The sequence below is a fragment of the Mesoplodon mirus genome, assembly GCF_964341445.2.
Source record: "Mesoplodon mirus genome assembly, chromosome: 2".
Lineage (NCBI taxonomy): Eukaryota > Metazoa > Chordata > Mammalia > Artiodactyla > Ziphiidae > Mesoplodon > Mesoplodon mirus.
The window spans coordinates 195,911,352-195,927,329 of NC_138977.1; the positions used below are offsets into that span (position 1 = coordinate 195,911,352).

The 15,978-nt window shown below is 39.1% G+C and overlaps 1 protein-coding gene across 2 annotated transcripts in view; it reads right to left on the bottom strand.

The window, feature by feature from the left end:
* Positions 1-15,978, bottom strand: part of IDE (insulin degrading enzyme) — a 122,693-nt gene that overhangs the window by 14,381 nt on the left and 92,334 nt on the right. Inside the window, exons 13-19 of one of the 2 annotated variants that reach the window (XM_082630053.1) lie at positions 15,303-15,425; positions 12,993-13,075; positions 8,691-8,835; positions 6,723-6,833; positions 4,340-4,460; positions 1,141-1,232; positions 33-144 (exon numbers count right to left, since the gene is read on the bottom strand). In XM_082630053.1, the coding sequence (XP_082486179.1) occupies positions 33-144; positions 1,141-1,232; positions 4,340-4,460; positions 6,723-6,833; positions 8,691-8,835; positions 12,993-13,075; positions 15,303-15,425 (787 nt within the window). Of the gene's footprint in view, positions 1-32; positions 145-1,140; positions 1,233-4,339; positions 4,461-6,722; positions 6,834-8,690; positions 8,836-9,320; positions 9,466-12,992; positions 13,076-15,302; positions 15,426-15,978 lie in introns of both variants that reach the window. The other variant, XM_082630052.1, reaches the window with a different exon arrangement.

Consider the following 15,978-nt stretch of genomic DNA (forward strand, 5'->3'; position numbering starts at 1 on the left):
TCCATTACCAAAGATATAACATTTCCACTTACTGTCAGGGAGCTGAACTTCTCTATACCGAACCAGCTGACTTGGAAGGAGAGGTTTTGTATGAGCATGCTCAATAAGGGTGTCTTCAACCATCTGCATAATTCCTAACGCAGCCTGTGGAAGAAGACAGGTCATAGCACATTACAAATCACAAATGTAACTTGATTAGATAGCAGCCCATGCAATATGAAACAACATGCTTGTGAAACAAACTAACCTAGTTTACCATAAAAGTGGATTTTTAAATCTTAAATACATTTGATCCTGTTCAAATGGATAAAAACTGAACTCATCAATTTGCAATAGAGTCAGTATGGTAGTAGTGAAGAGAAACAGAGACCCAGACAATCATCAGCACTGATCTCGATTCTGGGGAAAAGGCACTGCCAAAGCTGGAGAGGTACTGATGATGGAAAGGTGGTCCCAAGTCAATGACCCACACCACAGACACCTGGGGTTAGAGTAAAGCAAAAGAGGTAAGCATGAGGCTTTATTCTGAATAAAACTGACCTGGGGAAGAATACTGTCTCAGTCACTTATTAGCACCTGACCTTGGCATATTGTTTTGGAGGCAATATAACAGAGTGGTAGAGAGTGTGGGTTTTTAAGACAGACTACCAAGGGAATCTGGAATGCTTTCCACATGCTAAACACTTGGAATACACTATTTAATTTAATCCTTATAAGTAATTTTACCGATAAGGAAACTGAGCATAGAGAGATTAAGACGTTTTCAGAAGATTACATAACTTGTAAGCGGAAGAGTCAAGATTTGAATCAGGCTGATTCTACACCATGTGCTCTTATCCACTACGCAGTCCTGCTGTCTTACAGAGTAGGGATAATTATTCCCATTTCCTTCAATGATTGCACGAGGCAGGCAAAAACAGAGGAGACAGCTGTGAAAGTAGGTCCACAGTTAACCAATATCATTCTGCTCCCCCAATACCCTCCCCTACCTTCCTGCATAGGGCAGGGAAGCCTGAGTCAACACTAATGTGCTTATACAGCCACACTGTGGTGGTTAGTTAGTAATCTTAGACCAACTAGGGTAAAATTTTCTCTTGCAATGATGCATAAAAGATTATTGCTAAAACCTCAATCCCCCACCTGCTTTGTTATGTTTCCATGGAGAAGGGCTTCAATGTGCAGCCGTGACAGGAGCTGAGGTATGAAGGCCTTAAGGCGAGGAAGGGTAACATCTGTAAACAAGTGTAAGAAATAGTAAGCTCTACCTATAAGGTCTTTTTAAAAAAAAACTCTGAGATAATTTGAGACTTACAGAAGAGTTGCAAAAATATTACAGGGAGTTCCTATATACCCTTCACCCAGTTTTCTCTTACGTTAACATCTTTAACAATCATAGGATGATGATCAAAACTAAGAAGTTAACACTGGGACAATACTATTAACTAAAATACAGACTTTATTTGGATTTCAGGTTTTCCACTAATATCCCTTTTCTGTTCCAGGATCTAACCCACAATCCCACCTTGCATTTACTTGTCATGTGTCCTTAGTTTCCTCCAATCTGTGACAGTTCCTTGGTCTTTCCTTGCCTTTCATGACCTTAAGATTTTTAAGCAGTACTGCTCAGTTATTTTATAGAATGCCCTTTATTGGTGCTTGTCTAGTGTTTTCTCATGCTTAAACTGAGCTTCTGTATTCTTAGAAAGAATACCCCAGAGGTAATATGTCTTTCTCAGGGCATCACATCGGGGGCACACGACGCTGTTACGCTGTAATACTGGTGATGTAAACACTGACCACGTGGTTATAGTGCTGTCTGCCAGGGGACTGTTTTAATCTTTTGGTTATAATTAAGGAACTCATGTATGCTCTACAAGCAATTAGGAAAAGTCACCCCACCAATGCCTTCTTTTCCCATTATAATTTCTAAATATTTACTTTGGAGGAAATACTTTGAGACTACACAAATATTTTGTCCTTACTTAACTTTTACCCACTAATTTAGCATCCAATGGTGGATACTGCCTGTATCAATTATTATTATGGAATCCTAATAGTGAATTTTCTGTTCTTCTCATTACTTTTACATGTACTGATTTAATTCTTCAGTAAAGAAGAGTTGTCCCTTCTCCATTAGGACACCATACTAATAAATGCTGCAATGGATGCTAAAATTAGTGAATAAAATTTAAAGAGAGACATAGGAAGGGAATTAACAAGTGCTTACTATGCACCAGGCATTTTACAGATGTTATCTTATAAACTATAAATTATGCGCTATTATCCCCATTTTAAAGGTGAGAAAACTGAAGTTAAGAAAATTTAAGTTTCTTGTCCAAAGTCATCAAGCTAGTAAGTGGCAGAGCTGCATTTGAATCTTAGTCTAATTCCAAAATGCATACCCATCGCACTCCACTGCACTGCCCTAGAAGTCTCCTTCACTAGACCCCTCAGCTCTCTCTGCAAACTTCTACAACAATACTCAGTCTCTTTGCCTCTACAAAAAACAATCTGTTTTACATTTATGCTTTGCCACTAGACTGGAGCTCCTTGATCCAAGAAACCCCACCTAATTGATCATTTTTTAATCTCAAGCACCGGCAGCCTGGCGCCTGGTGCAGAGCAGGCAGGCAGTACCTGCTGTTGGACCACAATGAATTCTGAGGTTCTTGCTACCCTGGCACCTGGATAGCTGACAGACGTAGAGTCAGGGGGAGCCAGCCTCTCATACTGAGTTGTCTCCAGATTAAGCCATGTTGGCATTACCGGATTATTGATGAACATATATATCAAAACAGAATGATTATTAGAGCAGAAAATTTCAACGGAAAAACTGCTGACTTTCTCTTTATAAAACACATTTTAGGAAGGCATCACATGCCTATGTGAAACTTTAGAACTAATTCTGCTTATAATTCATATACCATCTGACCCAAAATCTAACAAAGGGGGTGGGAATCCCCAAATCTCTGCTTTTGGATCATGCTGAATGCAGGTTCGGTCTCTTGAAAATGTATTTAAAATCAATTATGTGGTATTTTTTTAAAAAGGTAAAATTCCTGCTTGTTACAACCGGATGTGACTCATAATCATTTTGTAAAGAAAGGTGTGTTAACTGTCCAGATTAAAAACGTATCTGTTCTAGTTAATGAATTTTATAATCTATATGCCTACTCAACCAATAAAATAATGACCTTCAATACTTTGCTCTTGATTTGTCACTAAAGTCATCAAAGGCGTAGTGATACATAATAAGAAAGGACTTGTCATAAAAGATCATTAAAAATTCAACACTTTTTTTTTTTTTTTTTGCGGTCTCAACCACTGCGCCAGCAGGGAAGCCCAACACTTCTTTTCTCTTATTGCTGAGCATGTAGGAAGAAAGATTAATAGGTAAAGTAATGCTGAGAAGTGGAAAGATAAAACAATAATAAAGGGTAGTATTGGTCTATATTCTTTCCAATGAAACAACCCTGAAAGTAATTTCATTCCACTGAATAGACATTCATTAGACACACACTGAGGGCATAATATACTAGATACTAAATAAAGAGGATAAAAGGAAGGCATAATTCACTGCCCTTGAGGAATTTAGGACTTTAAAGCAAAAGCTCTGAAGACAAGATTTAAAATTTTAGGAAAAAAGCAACAAAAGATGACTCTTTAGGCTTTACATATTTTCCATTTTTAACCAAACTGAATAGATCTAAAAATGCCTAAGCGGGCTTCCCTGGTGGTGCAGTGGTTGAGAGTCCGCCTGCCGATGCAGGGGACACGGGTTCGTGCCCCGGTCCGGGAAGATCCCACATGCCGCGGAGCGGCTGGGCCCGTGAGCCATGGCCGCTGAGCCTGCGCGTCCGGAGCCTGTGCTCCGCCACGGGAGAGGCCACAACAGTGAGAGGCCCGCGTACCGCCAAAAAAACAAAAACAAAAACAAAAACAACAACAACAATGCCTAAGCATTCTTTCTGTGTGATGAGACTTTCAAGCTCAGCCCTTTTTTCCTTTTCTGAAAACTTCAATATTAAAAAGGTAAGTGCTTGGGTCAAAACACTGTCATCTGCAGAAATCTATGTACAGTAATTACTGACTGTTGTGGGTCCAGGTTGAAAACAGCAAATGTGGTTAAACTGCCTGAACACAAAAGCCACTTCAAAGGCCACCACTGCTTTTGTAAAAAAAAAAACAAAAAACAAAAAACCCCCAAAACAGTATGCACAGCTGGCTTTAATGGAACTACAAGTTATTAGAAAGCATAAACACTAGGTAATAGGATAAACCAAAATGATTTTAGAAAAGAATGAAGAAAGCATTAGGCTATAAGTAGAAAGAGTCTCACCATCCAGGGCGTCTTTCAATTCATCTTTAGTCCAGGCCACTTCAGTCATCAGCAAGCGGAGGTAGTACATGGCGTGCTGGTGAGGCTGTTCAGCTCGGAAATTGTTAAGAGATCGCATATACTAGTGAAGGGAGACGTGGGTTTGTTAATTTTATCGATCTTTTTAAAATCATTTCAAAAGGTCAGCTATAATCAAACTTCATTTTGCATAAATGATGTGTTAAATGGGATGCAGGGGTATCTGCTTCATCCTCCTTTTTGAAGTTATGTAATTTAGAATGGGACTTACTCCTCTCTCCCTTCTGATACTTAAAGAGCATGCTTTTTCTTTCTTTTTTTTTGAAGTCTTACTTTTTTTTTAAAGGAATTTTTTTGTTTTTTGGCCCCATAATTAAGAAATGTAAAGTTAAAGTTAAGAAACGTAAAATGTAAAATTCTGAGGACAGAACTTCAATTAAATTCAATTAAAATATATGTTCCTTATAACACCAGAAATAGTATCAGGAGTGAGGTGTGTACACTGAGTCTTAAAAATGATTGCGGACTTCCCTGGTGGTGCGGTGGTTAAGAATCCGCCTGCTAATGTAGGGGACACGGGTTCAAGCCCTGGTCCGGGAAGATCCCACATGATGCGGAGCAACTACGCCCATGTGCCACAACTACTGAGCCTGCGCTCTAGAGCCCGTGAGCCACAACTACTGAGCCCGTGTGCCACAACTACTGAAGCCCACTTGCCTAGAGCCCATGCTCTGCAACAAGAGAAGCCACCACAATGAGAAGCCCGCACACCTCAATGAAGAATAGCCCCCGTTCACTGCAACTAAAGAAAAGCCTGCGTGCAACAACGAAGACCCAATGCAGCCAAAAATAAATAAAATAAATAAATTTAAAAAAAACGATTGCATGTTGTATTTTCAAAAGGTTTTTTTTTTTTTTTTTTTTTTTTTTTTTTTTGCCACACTGCAAGGCATGAAGGATCTTACTTCCCTGACCAGGGATCGAACCTGTGCCCTCTGCAGTGGAAGCTTGGAGTCTTAACCACTGGACCACCAGAGAAGTCTTGAGCATACTTTTTCTTTGTCCAGGCTGCTGCTTTACCCCCAGCATCTGACATGTACGCTAAGTACCTTCACTATGGGATCTCTTTCATCTCTCAGAAAGTTATCCCCAGTTTTCAAGGCCTCCATCTCTTGGCATCCTTTAATTCTTCACCATAAGGTCATCCCAAAAGTCTCTCTAAGCAAGCAACATGGATATGTATATATATATAAAATATTGAATCTTAATTTGAAAACTGATGATAATTTCTTTTGGTGAAACTATGAAGGTCATAGTTTGGCTTTTAAAGTAGCTATCCATCCCATATTTCCATTACTAGACCAACCATGAGTTGAATTTAAGTGGAAGATACATCAAGCCTAAATAGTCTGCCCTAATGTGACAAGGCTGTCATGGAAGGCTGAGGTCCCTGCCTGAAGAATAGAGTGTTCTTCTTTTTTTTCCCTTTTTATTTATTTATTTGTTTGTTTGTTTATTTTTTATTTTTGGCCGTGTTGGGTCTTCATTGCTGCACGTGGGCTTTCTCTAGTTGCAGCGAGTGAGGGCTACTCTTCATTGCAGTTCACGGGCTTCTCACTGCAGTGGCTTCTCTTGTTGCGGAGCACAGGAGCTAGGCACATGGGCTTCAGTAGTTGTGGCTCACGGGCTCTAGAGTGCAGGCTCAGTAGTTGTGGCGCATGGGCTTAGTTGCTTTGCGGCATGTGGGATCTTCCCAGACCAGGGCTCGAACCTGTGTCCCCTGCACTGGCAGGCGGATTCTTAACCACTGAGCCACCAGGGAAGCCCTGGAGTCTTTTTTTTTTTTTTTTTTTTTTTGCCATACGCAGGCCTCTCACCATTCTGGCCTCTCCCATCGCGGAGCACAGGCTCCGGACGCACAGGCTCAGCGGCCATGGCCCACGGGCCCAGCCGCTCCACGGCATGTGGGATCTTCCCGGACCGGGGCATGAACCCATGTCCCCTGCATCGGCAGGTGGACTCTCAACCACTGCGCCACCAGGGAAGCCCTGGAGTCTTCTTAAATGGAGGTTGGATGAAACCTTCAAGGAGTCCCTGAAAGCCACTAGGTCTACCTCAGGCTCCTCTCTGAAAGTCAGTGCTATCCTAGCTCTTAGGACCTACAGAGAAGGGGGCCAGGTGTCCACCAGAGTCTCCCAGGCTTTCCTTCTGGATAGAGTATAGCATTCAGCAAAGATAGGATAAAATGACTGCCACAGGGTTATGAATGCTTCTTTTCCTCCTCGCCTTTTTCAAAAATGTTCATAATGTGGCAATATCACCATATGAATAAAAAAAATTATAAAAATAAGTTGAGAAAACTTACTGCCTCTTTGATAATTTCAAATCTTTTTTCATCAATCTCAAAGGTAGCCATTTTCTCAATGATCTTCTTTAGCAAAATTGGCTGCTTGTCATTATAACCTTTCACTGAGAGCTATGGAAAGAGTTCAGGATATTAAAAGTCTAAAATTAACATGAAACAACTTCAACTTGACTTTAAAACATGCAGAAAATCCCCAAACCAGGTGTATCAAAATAAAAATAAAACAAGAAATTAAATGAATTTCATTTCTCATAAATATACTTCAACACTTAGGAAGATAACATGGACCATCTTTATTTACTAATATCCCAAAGCATATGCTGTTCCTAAACAAAAACAATAGCAGGAAACTTACCTGGTGCCAAACTATGGCAGTACACACTATATATCATCAAAATTCAAGTTCTCATTAAATCAAAATTAATTATAGAATGTGTTTTAAATTTAACCTTCAAAAAGAATTTCTAAAGAATGGCAGGCTTAAGATTTTTATAGTTGTGTTAAGAAGGTAAAAATCATAGGGGAGGGTTACCTAGCAAACGACTGGATATGTCTCCAAATTGTTTATATTTAAATATTTTTAAAAATCATCTTTTAAGAAATCAGGAAGACCCAATTTTGTATTATATGGCATTTTGCCACTTTTCTTGTCCAATGTTGCCCAATAATGGTCCATAGGTCTCACTACTTGCTTGTTTGATGAGTTCTGCTGATGTACCAAAAGCCAGTGGCAAAACAGATGTGAAGTAAGGATACACTGTATGTACTGTCTGGATTTTGCCTTAGGACAGTTTACTTTAATAGTTTCTGAAAGCATAACATTTTGAAAAGCAGGGGAAGCCTACTATCACATTTCCTACTATTATATTGCCACATGGTGGCACCCACAGAGGTAGCGGATACACTGCAACTAGAATATCTCTGGACGCCTCTACCTTATGAAAATTGATAGGCAAGCATCTCAGCAGGAGTGAAGGTCACTGCGCATGGAAAGCACATCACGTACCGTGGGAACTAGACTGACAACTAGCGAAAAGCCCATTTGGTCACAAATTAAAAATAAAAATTATTTATTTTAATGGTGATATGCTACTAAAACTCAACAGCAAAAAATAAACCATAGATTATTACTTTTCTATTTGGATTTTATTTTGATCTCTGAGCTTCAAATTTCCCTGGACTCTGAGAATGGTTAGGTTATATACATTCTTATACATTAAACAAAAACTACCAGAAAAGTTACTTGTATGAAGAAAAAAAGTCACTGCAAAATAAATAAAATTTTAAAACCCTAAAACCTTTTGTATAGAATTAGAAAGAGTACACAGTGCATGCTCTCATTTTAGTTGTTATGAAAACATACAATATATTTTTAAGAAAAGTGAAGATGAATGTGTGCCATGTTAATTTGGAAATGAGATATAAGTTTGGAAACATAACAGAAACGGTTTCAAGAGAAAGGATCTAGTTATTTCTTGGGATGCATTTAATCATGTTTATCTTAAAACACACTTTAAAGTAGTTAATGATACATGCGACAAAATAAATGAAAATGTCAGACGTATTTGAACACAGGAATTTTCTACTACTGTCAGCAGAAATAAAGAAGCTTATAATATAAGTAAAATTCAGCACAACAGTAACTATGGGTATCTTTCACTTACAGATGTTAATATATTCAAATACATGGAAAGAACAACATGCTTTCAGGATTAATATGTTAAACATTTCAAGCAGAGGAACATGCAAATAAATGTAGCACAAATACATGTTCACAAGATGCACTAAACTCTACTAAATCATTTGTTAGTGGAACTAATACTAACTTGAGTTCTTCAATCATTAAAAAGGTGCAAGGAAAAAACCATCAATCTTCTTGTTTTAAAGTGCAGAAGTTAATAGTTTTCCCAAGCTCAACATAATGCTTAAACGGTGTGATGCCTTTTCTTTTGTTTTCATGTTACTTACAAGTATTGCATTCATTCCTGATGCAATGCCATAGCTCAAACCTGAGAGGCGTGCTGCATATGTATACTCTTTTAAATCATCCTTCAATAACCTGATAAACAGGTATGTCATGTTGCAATGGAGAGGATCAGCATAAATGTAGCGACTAACAAAAAGAAAAACAAAAGAAATGCTTTGATACCTCAAGCAGTGGCATGGTAATGAAGAAACATGACCGAAGAGTATGAATATGCAGCCTCATGATCTGAATGTCTAGGGAAATAGTATAGGCCAACCTTCTGTTTTACAATGGCAGGAAGACTTCATTCTCTGTTGTCAAAGACCAAGACTTCAGATACAGAATGGGAGAGATCTAAACCTAAATCAGGGTCCAATTTTGTTTTGAGGAGAAAAATATGACAGTCTGATGACAGATGTTTAAAAAAAAAGAAATTAAGGAAAATTTGCATAATATGAATGGTATATTGCTGAATACTTAAGAGTAAGAGCTAACTTAAAAATTAAATGATGCGAAAATATGATTAGTCACAAAAAAAAGAAATTAAACTCACACCCTCAATCAAAAATGCTTCCAGCAAATCAATATAAAAAAGGTTGATGAGTGGAAGGCTCTAAGACGTGGGTACTTACATACATCCCATAGATGGTATTTTGGAGGTCATAGCTCAAGCCTGCTAGCTCTGCTGCATATGCATACTCGTTGAGTGAGTCTTTGAGGAGCTCAAGGTACAAATAGGCCATGTTACAGTGCAAGGGGTCCACATAAGCAAATGGGCTGGAAGAAAATGTTGACAGTAAAATAGCTGATTTATTACTTCCCAATGTGATATGGCCTTTCGAGATGGATCAAGGAACTGAACAGGGGTTAAAATAACTTCCTGAAGATACACTTTGAATTCCTGAATCTGACTCTTCTCATGAGGAAAAAAACACGATGTTTAACAAAGAAGCTTGAAATATGCCATGTGTGCTGGTAGTGGTGAAGAGGGAGAAGGAATCGCTTACCCCAGATGGCGTGGTAGAACTGACAAGTGAGAAACACTGGGTAGGTGAGGAGGAGGAACAGGCCAAAACGCATGCCTACATTTAGGCTAATAGGAGAAGGCATGGCTGACAGAGCTGATAACAGCATGTGCATGTCCTCTTTCTCCCTCTAAGCAAGCCATACCCTTGGTGGACAGGAGGATGAGATTGAGAAGTTTGTGTGCTATGATTATATAAACTTAAAAGGGAAAAACTGAGACTTGAAAGAGAAAAATTAAGACCTGTGAAAATGTTAGCTTATCTCTTGAGTTTCCTCCCAAACCAAGAGACTGGAACACTGTCAGTAAAGTAATTGATAATATCCATCATACAACTACAGCCAGAACTAGGAAAAAATATTAAAACAGGAAAATTTTTAAGTGAGAAAGAGCAACAAAAGAGAGGAAATAATTACAGAATGCAAGAGCTAAATAGGACCACAGAGATGACCTAACTTAAATCTTCATTTCCCAAATAAGAGGCATCATTTTCCTCATGTCACCTGGGCTAGTAGCAGCAGAGTTAACGATTCAGATTTAAGTCAAATGACCTATTCATTTGACTATGTGACACTGCTTACCTTTATGAGAAGCAAGTAAAAGATTCCTTCATTCAACAAATATGTACTACATTCTCACTACAGTGCTAGGCACTTCTCTAGGTACTGGGAATAAGGAAGGAACAAATCAGGCAGAGTCCCTGACTTCACAGAGTTTAGAGCCTAGTTGGAAGAGACAAATAATAAATTTAAATATGATACATCAGGTGGTGATAGTGTTATGGAGAAAAATTATGCAGGGTCAGAGGAACAGGAGTGATGGGTAGTGGGACAGGGAGATTGCTAATTTACATAAAATTATTATTAATAAATTAATTTATTATTATTAAAATTATTATTAATTATTAATCAAGGCCACTCTGAAAGGTGACATCTGGGTCCAGACCTGAAGGAAGCAAAGGAGCAAGCCCTGGGGATATATGGGTGGAGAACTTTCCAGGCTGAGGAAATAGCCAGTACAGAGGACCTGAGGTAGCCTCGTGGCTTGGTTTGTTTGGCAGCAAATTAGAAGTTTCACTCTGGGCTTCCCTGGTGGCGCAGTGGTTGAGAGTCCGCCTGCCGATGCAGGGGACACGGGTTCGTGCCCTGGTCCGGGAAGATCCCGCGTGCCGTGGAGCGGCTGGGCCCGTGAGCCATGGCCGCTGAGCCTGCACGTCTGGAGCCTGTGCTCCACAACCGGAGAGGCCACAACAGCGAGAGGCCCACGTAACGCAAAAAAAAAAAAAAAAAAAAAAAAAGTTTCACTCTATCTATAGCACAGGAAATATAACCAATGCACTGACATCAGAGCCAGAAATTTTATCAAAAACTGATAATTAAGTAAAAATAGGGGTAAAATGCTTAGCCACAGAGAATTAAAATCAAAGAGAAAATGCTAAAGCTATACATTCTCCACCTGGCAAATCTAAATAACACTCTGTCATTTAATTTTTTAAGTATTATACATGATGACAGACTTCTTTCTTTAGTCAAATAGAAGGAAGCAGTTCAGAAACTTACTAGCACAACTCACAAAAGCATCAAAACAAAAGAGAGTCCTTGAAAGGGTTCATCCCCACAGGCACCCTTAGGTGGAAGTGAAAAGCTAGAAAAAAACAAATCTGCGAGTTCAAAGTCATAGGGGTCAAGCTCAGAATGCAATTCCAAGAAGTGTCCTAAAATGCTGCATCCACAGCAGCTATGCTGGTGAACTGGAGAGGGTCCTAAACTAACTTTTAAAAGAGAACATGATTCAAGTGGAATTCTTAAATCCTGGTTCACTTGTTAACTTAAAACATATTATTTTGTAACCAGATGTTATATGCTTAAATATGGATCACAGAGTTTTAAAAACTGTACATATACATAATATTATCCTATTTCTGAAAAGATTAAAAGGATATACACAAACAGAAAATTTATTCAAGAACGTACAAGAAACCTAATAGTGTTTACCTCTAGAGAGACCAGAACACGGAGAGGGATTGGTGGGAAGCAGACATTTTAAATTCTGAGAACTATGCTAGGCAGTGTAGAGAATGCAAACATATCAAATGGCCTCTCAAAAGGTATTCTGAAGCCAAATTATAGAAGCCAAATGGGGAAGTGTGACAAGCTGCTTAGAGTGTTAAAAATATCACTCTGAACTATCAAAAAATAAAACCAGCTTTGTAATGCTCTCTACCAACAGTAAGCCATAATCAGAAAGCCCATGTTTGGGGCTTCCCTGGTGGCACAGTGGTTGAGAGTCCGCCTGCCAGTGCAGGGGACATGGGTTCATGCCCTGGTCTGGGAAGATCCCACATGCCGCGGAGTGGCTGGGCCCGTGAGCCATGGCTGCTGGGCCTGCGCGTTTGGAGCCTGTTCTCCGCAATGGGAGAGGCCACAACAGTGAGAGGCCTGCGTACCGAAAAAAAAAAAAAAAAAGCCCATGTTTGATGTAAACAAACAAACAAAAAACACCACCAACAATCTCAGTGCAGCTCTAGATAATCTATGAATCTCATGCTATAAATAAACAATGCTTACATCCCTACAATCTCAACATACTTGTTCGTGAACTATTAACTTCCTACTCAAGATATTCTTTTTCTCTTTCCTAAAACATTTAAACACATCCAGCTTTAATTTCATGCCAAGCAAATCAAATAAAAATTAATGAAAAAGCTGATCATTATATTGAACATTATTAAAAAATGATAGGTTTATTTTATAAACACAGACCACTGAATTTTAGAAATATAAAATTATAGAGTGCAAACTCACAAAGTAAAATTTGAATTGAGTGATAGCATTATCACACAAATGAGATAGAGATAAACTAAAGATTTATACTGAGAAATCACTGCAACAGTAGCATTATTCATAAATTTTATTAAACATCTTCCAGCCAGCCAGGAATACAGAAAGCAATATCTGAGGGCTCCAGAAAATTAAAGGGCTGGAAGGGATTCAAGATCATTTAGTAACTACTACCTCTTCTTCCGGGCAAGTTCCAGGAATACAAAACCAAAACCACAACAAAAAAAACCACCCCAAATTATTTAATCTTTCTTCAGTGAAACTTCTGGTGAGTCTACAGCCTTCCCTTAACAGGAAGAAGCAGCCTTCCTTTGTCTAGGCTAAAAAACTCTAATTCCTTTTATTTCCAGACATAGGTTCTTAAGGAAGCAAAGAAAACTTTCAGAAATGTAATTGTTGATTTTCATAGGAAGCTTTGTAGCTAGATTCATTTTACGTACCTGAAAAATTCAAAGTTGAGACAGGCCTTGGGCAAGAAAAACTTATCATCTTGTTTGAACCAGAGTTTGCTCATAGCTGTATCCTGTGATGGAGAAACAGTATGTTTAGGGAAATACAGGCACATTCGGCAAAAGTCTTCAATCAAATCACTCTTCAAGAGGAGGAGGACAGAGGCAATAGCTGAGCTTTGTTCTGGAGAGACTGCTGTCCCATGGCCTTGAAGCATACTCAGAGGGTCAGCTGGTGGGAAGCTGGAGAGATGACTGGTGATTCCAGTAGCAGAGAGAAATCACCCTCTTATCAGCACCCTGGGTCAAAGAGATGGGGACACAGTGGAGGAAGAGACAGACAGGTGAAGCCAATACCAAATGTCCTGTCCCTGTCTTTCTGGATGCAGGGACACAGATGCAGGAGTCCTTGGGGGGTGGGTGTGTGGCAGCCAGCCACCAAAGTGGGCCACATGGATCCCTGCCTGCTGGAATTCACACCCTTGACTGGTCCTCTCTCCTGCATTGGACCAGGGTTGGTCTCTGTCTGACCAACAAATTATGGCAGACGTGATGATATGACACTTCTGAGATTAGATTATAAAAGACACTGTGGCTTCCACCTTGATCACTCATTTTCCCTCTTGGATCACTCACTTTGGGGTAAGCCAGCTGCCATGTTCACGCAACTCTATGGAGAGGCCCATGTACCTAAGAACTAAGGTCTGCCCAAAGCCACACAAATGAACTTGGAATAGAATCCTCCAGCCCTAGTTGAGCCTTCAGATGACCAAAGTCCCAGCCCACAGCTTGACCATAACCTGAGAGACCCTGAGCCAGAACTACCCAACTAAGCTACTTCCACATTCCTGTCCCTTGGAAACTGCATGAGATAAAATAAGTGTTTGTGGTTTTAAACTGCTGAATTTTAGAGTAATCTGTTACACCACAACGGATGACCAACACAGCCAAGGATGAACAAATAAGCCACTCCTTTGCCTCTCCACTCACTCATTCATACTATATTTTAAAAAGTCTTAGGGACTTCCCTGGTGGTCCAGTGGTTAAGAGTTCGCCTTCCAATGCAGGGTATGTGGGTTCGATCCCTGGTTGGGGAACTAAGACCCCACATGCTGCGGGGCAACTAAGCCTGTGTGCCACAACTACTGAGCCTACACGTCACAACTAGAGAGCCCGTGTGCCGCAACTACAGAGTCCATGCACTCTGGAGACTGCATGCCACAACTAGAGAGAAGCCCACGCGCTGCAACAAAGAGCCCACACACCGCAACAAAAGATTCCGCATGCTGCAAAGAAGATCCCGCGTACTAAAACTAAGACCTGACGCAGCCAAATAAATTTAAAAAAAAAAGTCTTAAAGTTCACTTGAAACTACCTTGAAACTCTGACAAGAGATATAAATGGTTTAATGTTCTCCTTAGTTTATGCTAAAATGGCCTATTTAAAACAAACAAAAAATAAAAATAGGAGAAGTAAATAAGCTTTCTCTTTGAATAACCTAACCTATAATTCATTAAAATGTCATTTTTAAAGAAAAATGATTGTCTCATTGATAATCTAGTTGCTTGAGATAAATTAAATTTCATAGTCCTAAACACTAATTCTCATCTCATTGAGTTAATCTGAATGTTAGGTCATTTGAAGAAAAGGGAAAGAAAGATGTTTGTCTGTGGTGGTACGTTTAGAAAGAGTTAGTTTTAAAGTTTAGAAAAGAGGATGTGCTGTAAGAATTTGATCCATTTTTCTACACAATCTACCCAAGGTGTGAAATAATGACATGAAAAGAACATTCTGAAAAAGAAAACACCCTTCTCAATCGTTCTTCCCACTGGTTTATAACTCCATTAACTTCATATAGCACTCTGTCAAAATGAGAAAGAATTGTTTTTACGCGCAGGAAATCCAACAGCTTCCCCTGGATATGCTCTCTTCCAGGCTTTAGAGATTCATTCTTATCTCTAACTTTCATGATGCAGCATAAATCTACTTCCTTATTGGGTCTTCAGTGAACATGGAAAAAAGCCCACTTTCAATAGACTTGTAGTTACATTCCAGACTTACTATTTTATTGTCTGCAAAGAAAACAATTCCCTAGATTCTATGCTGTATAGTTTTGTTTATTTTAAAATGCCTAGCCTTTTAATATTTCTTGTAGTTATTCTCTCTGCAACTTTTCTGTTATCTATAGGGTGTGAGCCCCGCACATCAACATAGTACCAAATGCAAGAAAACATCTCTCTAGTCCCTTCTATGTAATAGGTCTATCCCCTAAATTTAATATCAATGATTCTAACATATTACCTTAATAAGAGAAGGGTATGGTGTTGCTTCTTTTTCTAATGATAAAATCTCAAAATCTGTAGGAATAAATTCATTCTTCGTTGGAAGTTTAAATTTCCCATTCAGATCAGCATTTTGCCATTTCTGGATGAATAGTGAAAACACACACACATACACACACACACAAAAGCAATTAGAATCTGATTTAAGAGTTTAAAACAGTCACATTGCTTAATATCTAGGCAAATAATAAGAGAATAAATGTCGCACAGCATTCTCTTCCATCATATATAAAAAGGCTACTCCCAAGATCTATCAATGACTTTTCATGAAACTTGAACGGGAGTCTCTGGAACTAATCAAGGTTTTTCACTTATCTATCTTTCCTCTTTACACATGTCTAAAATGACCAGCTGAGGTGAAGGAACAATCTGAGACTGTGGAACTGAGGCTAACTGGTCCATATGAAGATCATGTTTGCTCCAGCTCTTTAAAGAATGGAGGATAATCTGCACAGAGATAAATACCCACAACTGCTAGACAATAGGTCATTTAAAAGAGTTAAACTTTCAGCTACACTATATTACTTGCATGTATGGCTTGAAAACTACGTTAAAGGGGGCTTCTTTGACTTCAGCACTTCTAGAGGCCTGGTCTACTTCTCTCCCAGACGACCACATGCATTTTCAAGTGGACC